Here is a 6,199-nt window from a genome sequence, read left to right as displayed (position 1 = left end):
TGTTGTTGCTCTTTCGACGGACGATACGGCACAGAGCAGGCGAAGCTCTCTCTCTCTCTCTCTCTCTCTCTCTCTCTTTGTCTCTCTCTCTACAACCCCAGCGACCTCTCGACGTCTCCCTCAGCTACCTTACCTTGGCACGGTCTGGCCAAGGCAGCTCTGCCCACTTCACCTTGCCATAAGCTCGCCCTGCGCCCTCTGCTTTCGATTTACCATTTCCCAACCCCGGCTCACTTCCACCAAATCTCGACCCGTCCGCGCACAATCGCATCCCACCCCGACATCCCCATCCCGTACGCCCCTCTTCGACGACCGAATGATCGAGTAGACAAATACTACGCACCGCACTGCAAGCAGGGGGGAAGAGCACCCATACAAGGGAAATTCTAGATCACGGCGAGCCTCTGCGCTCTCCTTAGATTCTTTGGAGTTTGGTTCCAATTCTTTCTTACCAACGTTTGCACCAAATCTGCATCACTCTTCTATCCCTGCTTCCCTCATTCGCCACTTCCTCTTTCGAGGTTCTCGCGCCCTCTTGCATCCTCGCACCTCACCAGCTGGTTCAACACATTATTCCGTGCGCCTTCGCTCCATGCCAAGTATCACTGACTACGGACCTTTGAGCCTCTTCCGGCGAGGACTTGTTCACATAACTGCGTCGGAGTTGATAGACTTTTAGGTCTTTTGCCAGATTCAATCGAGGACATGGACGCCCCGTCCGATGCACGGCGGCCCTCCGTTTCCTTCGCCAGCCGCTCCACGACAGATTCCTCCTCGGAGGCCACTCCCATCCCCAGCGTCCGCTCCGATACTGTCACGCCGCACATGCCAGACTCGTCCGCAGCTCCTACTCCCGTCTCCGTCAACGCTCCCCTGAGCTGTTCCTCTTCATGGAGTGCTAGTTCTGATCGCCAACTCGGCCACACTGCAAGTCCCGATCCCTCAGATCGCGTTTACCCGATCCGCTCCGTCGTGCGAGTAGATCGCACCGGCAGAACCTCTGGCGAGCATGACTACTTCCCTAGAGTCCCCGACCATGGCCAATACCAAGCCCCCCGCCCGAGCAATCCTCGAATCGATACCGCCGCCTTCGACGCTGTTCCTCGTCGCGATTCTGCGTCCACGCCGCTATCCAATGTCACCTCGCCTGGCGATCGTCAAGGAATTCAAGCGAGGAGGAAGATTGCCGGGTCTGGCCCCATATCCAGCGTCCAAGCCGATGCTGCACGTCACAACTCCTCACAGCCACTGGATATATTCCAGGATGTTGCGTCAGATGTTGAAGAGGACTCACTACCTGGCGACGAGCATTCGCAGCACCAGCCATCGTCTACCAGTGCCCTCGGGGACTCGGCTGGCGATAGCCTCCTGACAACGCGCTTCAAATACGTCATGACAGATGAAGGGCATCATGTCATCACAGGCACCGACGGTGTTCTACAATGTTGCGAGGATGAGCCTATCCATACCCCCGGAGCTGTGCAGGGATTTGGCGCACTGGTGGCCATTCGCGAAGAAAGTCACGGCCAATTTTCCGTCCGCTGCGCCAGCGAGAACACCGAGAAATTGATTGGACACTCTCCGCAGCAGCTTTTCCGACTCAAAAGTTTCCTGGATATATTGAGCGAGGAGCAACAAGATAACCTCTTAGACCACATCGACTTCATTCGCGATGAGGACGCAGATCCAGCTATCAACGGACCCGAAGTTTTCAGTCTATCTATCCGCCCTCCGAAGAAGAAGAGTGTCAAGCTTTGGTGCGCAATTCACATCAATCCCGCGCATCCAGAACTCGTCATCTGCGAATTTGAAGTTGATGACGATCATCAATTCCCACTACGACCACCGGAAGAGGCCACACCGATGACCCCTGAAGATACCTTGCAATCAAATCCCACGTCGGAGGAGTTGGCGGAGAGTACAGAAATCCTGAGCAAGCCGCTGAGGGTGCTAAGAAGCGCACGCAAACGGCGAGGCGATGCTGGTGCCATGCAGGTGTTCGATATCATGTCCCAGGTTCAGGAACAACTCGCAGCGGCCATCAATCTTGAAGGTTTTCTCAAAATTCTTGTGGGCATCGTCAAGGAACTGACAGGGTTCCACCGGGTCATGATATACCAGTTCGATTCTTCGTTCAACGGAAAAGTGGTTACGGAACTCGTCGACACCTCGCACACCAAAGATTTATACAAGGGCCTGCACTTCCCCGCCTCTGACATACCGCGACAGGCTCGCGAGCTGTATAAGCTTAACAAGGTGAGGCTCCTATACGACAGGGACCTGGAAACCGCCCGTCTGGTCTGCAGGGCGAAAGAAGATCTCGAGGTACCACTGGACCTCAGCCATTCTTACCTGCGTGCCATGTCACCCATTCACATTAAGTACCTGAAGAACATGGCTGTACGGTCATCAATGTCGGTGTCCATTAATGCCTTCAACGAACTTTGGGGTCTCATTGCCTGTCACTCATATGGGAGGAAGGGCATGCGTGTCTCCTTCCCTATCAGGAAAATGTGTCGCCTAGTGGGAGACACTGCGTCTCGCAACATTGAGAGGTTATCATACGCTACTCGACTGCAGGCTAGGAAGCTCATCAATACGGCACCTTCAGAGAGCAATCCTTCCGGATACATCATTGCTTCGTCCGACGATCTTCTAAAACTGTTCGATGCAGACTTTGGCATGCTCTCCATCCGAGGGGAAACGAAGATTTTGGGCGATCTTGAGCATTCGCAAGAAGCATTGGCCATGCTAGAATACCTACGCTTGCGGGAGCTCACGTCAGTGATCACCTCTCAAGATATCAAAGAGGACTTTCCAGATCTGCGATATCCACTTGGATTCACCGTTATCGCAGGCTTGCTGTATGTTCCGCTGAGTGTTGGAGGCAGCGATTTTATTGTCTTCTTCCGCAAAGGGCAAGTCAAAGAAGTCAAATGGGCCGGGAACCCGTACGAAAAGACTCTTCGCGAGGGCACTCAAGCCTACCTCGAGCCTAGAAAAAGTTTCAAGACTTGGCACGAGACTATACTTCGGAAATGTCGAGAGTGGTCAGAGGAACAAGTTGAGACAGCCGCCGTTCTCTGTTTGGTCTACGGCAAATTCATCGAAGTATGGAGACAGAAGGAGGCTGCATTGCAAAGTAGCCGTCTCACACGCCTCTTGCTGGCGAACTCAGCCCACGAAGTGCGGACGCCGCTGAATGCCATCATCAATTATTTGGAGATCGCGTTGGAGGGCTCTCTCGACCAAGAGACGCGCGATAATCTCGCCAAGTCGCATTCCGCGTCAAAGTCACTCATCTATGTGATCAATGACCTACTCGACTTAACGAAAACCGAGGAGGGTCAGAATTTGATCAAGGACGAAGTATTCGATTTCGGCATGTGCATCCAAGAAGCGACAGATCCGTTCACCAATGATGCCAAGAGAAAGGGTATCGAGTATCAGGTGATAGAACATCCTGGACTGCCGCAGCATGTATGCGGTGACAGCCGACGCCTCAGACAAGCTATTTCGAACGTTGCAGCCAATGCGGTGCAAAACACATCCAGTGGATCAGTCAGAGTCGAATTATATGTCAGCGAGGTACTCGAACGACGGGTACGCATCGAAATTGTTGTCGAAGATACAGGCAAAGGAATGACGGCCAAGCAGCTCGACACACTTTTCAGGGATCTCGAGCAAGTGAGCGTCGAGACTGACGAAGCCAGCTCCATCTTCCTAGATGATGACAAGGCGAGCAAAGACTCTAGGATATTGGGCCTAGGCTTGGCCGTCGTTGCCAGAATCGTCCGCAATATGGACGGCCAGCTACGGCTGAAATCGGAACAAGGGATCGGGTCGAGATTCGTCATTCAGTTACCATTCGATCTGCCTGGCGATGTGCCTGTGCCCCCAGAAGGCGGTCAGAAGTCTGCAAAGTCGGGCCCTACTTCAAGTGTGGCTTCTGTTACAACGGCAACTGTACCAGATAACGATGGCGAGATGATGCTTATCGATCGCGGCAGCAAGGTACCGGCGGCTGAGGAAGGCGGAACGGATGTTCTAGGTGCCGAGACGCAAAGCCTCGAAAGTACGAAGACGACAGGTACGGGTGGAAGCAAGGCCAGTGGCCAGAGCTCTAGAAGTGATGCGGATCGCTTGATCGACGCAATCCAGACGCCACTTTCCATCGGTGAAGCTGACATGAACCGACCATCGACTACGCGGCAGCAGTCTTGGGAGTTTTCACAGAGACCGAGGTCTTCGGAGAGCCACAATGCTGCCGCGAGGCGCATGGGATCCCCTACCTCGCGCCGAAGCAACCCCAACATTTCAAGCATCGAAGCCTCCAAGCCTCCAGAGGTCGGGTATGCGACAGTCACAGATGCCAAAACACCCGTCAGGGCTGTCAAGGTGCCAGATGAGTACACTGACCAGACATCTATGCCACCAAAGCCGCAGCAAAGTGACTCCTCACGGTTTCTCTTTGAAGTCGACAGCCGCTCAAAATTAGGGGGTACATCGGAGGCTGGCACAATCGGTAGCACTGCCGGCACTGCGCCAAGCATCGTTTCGGGTTTCGACGAGACGAAGCTCCAAGTTTTGATTGCGGAGGATGACCCCATCAATTCGAGAATCTTGCGAAAGCGCTTGGAGAAATCTGGTCACCAAGTGTCCCATGCTGTCAACGGCGAAGATTGCGCCACGGTCTATCAGGAGAGGCCTGAAACCTTTGATGTGGTGTTGATGGACATGCAGGTATGTCATACTAACCCCTAGAGGCTTCTCTGAGGCCGACTGACGCCTGGACTCCTTAGATGCCGATTGTAGATGGCCTCACAAGCACAAAGATGATACGTGCCCACGAAAAGTCCAGCGACCATGGCGGGCACTCAGCGATTGCAACTCACAACGGTCGTATTCCAGTATTTGCAGTTTCTGCATCTCTCATCGAACGAGAGAAGGATAAATACATCGATGCCGGATTTGATGGGTGGATTCTGAAGCCTGTCGATTTCAAGCGACTCAACACATTGCTCTTGGGAATTGTCGACGATGAAGTCCGCGTCTCATGTTTATATGCACCTGGACAATGGGAGAAGGGCGGCTGGTTCAGTACTCGTAACACTGAGGAGAAAAAGGACGACGGCATACCGACACCTACAGTAACTCCGCGGCCTGTAGACAGTGACACATCTGCGGAGATCACAACGGATGGAACCACAGATCCATCGCCAGAGATTGACAGTTCCAGCTAAGCTTGTCAGTATCTATCTGACTAGCAGCCGACATTGACAGTTGACACTGGCAAAAACACAGTTTGGAGATTGTGCTGTGCAACGGCTTTTCTTTCGACGTTTTCGGAAGACATTGTCAACGGATATCCGCGGTGGCATTATCACCAACCGCCACCTGAATAACAGCAAGATTTTGATGAACCCTACTATTCGAGAAGTTGTGCAAAGTTGGCATTCAGCTCAGCAGCGAGGAGATGATGTCAAAGACGACATCGGCGACATTGCCATAATGGCTGTTGGCGAATACGGAGTTCATGGGTCACTCAAAGGAATGGGCTCAAAACAGGACACAAGTTTGTTGAAATATGATGAAAATAGATTTCAGGGGAAAACGGCAATGATACCATGGCAAAAGCATACGGATTGCATGGGGAATGGAACCCAGGGGGGGCTGACAGTCTTAGAAGGCTCAGCACTGGGCGGCGTTTTCGAGGTTTGCGCAGTATACATGATATATCACGGTATTAAACGAAGCATACCATTTGCGAGTCTCATTTGCGAGGCATGCGTCCTGTCCGTCTGTAGTTGGAAATTGCCATCTCACGGTTCCGACTACCTTAGTATGTCCACGGCCTCGTAAGATGGTAGCGTTGGCGGCGCACGAAGCATTAGGATGAAGAATTGTTTCACATATTTCAACGCATTTACTGGACATGTGTCCAAGAATCGAGACACTTCTGTCGCGCTCGAATTGGGTGCGCTCCACGAAGCGCGCTGCTGTAGATAACCACTGAAGCATCGGGGGTAATGCAACACTGGCACGTGGCAGGCAATCGTCTGTCGCGACGGCGATGACGCGGAAACCAATCAACAGAGGTATTAGAAACCCTCGACACAATTGATCTACAGATTCATATCTGGCCAAAATATGAATGACGATTTTGGTGCGCATATGACCCGTCACAGCAAGCCGATCC

The 6,199-nt window shown here is 52.8% G+C and overlaps 1 protein-coding gene across 1 annotated transcript; it reads left to right on the top strand.

Annotated features, from left to right (window-relative positions):
* Nucleotides 1–705: 705 nt before the first annotated feature.
* N0V96_012142 (uncharacterized protein) lies at nucleotides 706–5,243 on the top strand (the record flags this gene model as incomplete). Its single annotated transcript, XM_053198467.1, has 2 exons — nucleotides 706–4,743; nucleotides 4,803–5,243. 2 exons carry the CDS (start codon nucleotides 706–708, stop codon nucleotides 5,241–5,243), a joined length of 4,479 nt encoding a protein of 1,492 aa, XP_053044121.1.
* Between the last annotated feature and the right edge of the window lie 956 nt (nucleotides 5,244–6,199).

This window comes from Colletotrichum fioriniae (genome assembly GCF_027942845.1).
Source record: "Colletotrichum fioriniae strain IMI 355084 chromosome Unknown scaffold_21, whole genome shotgun sequence".
NCBI lineage: Eukaryota > Fungi > Ascomycota > Sordariomycetes > Glomerellales > Glomerellaceae > Colletotrichum > Colletotrichum fioriniae.
Note: the sequence above shows the minus strand (reverse complement) of the source record. Positions and strands in the feature narration are given on the sequence as shown.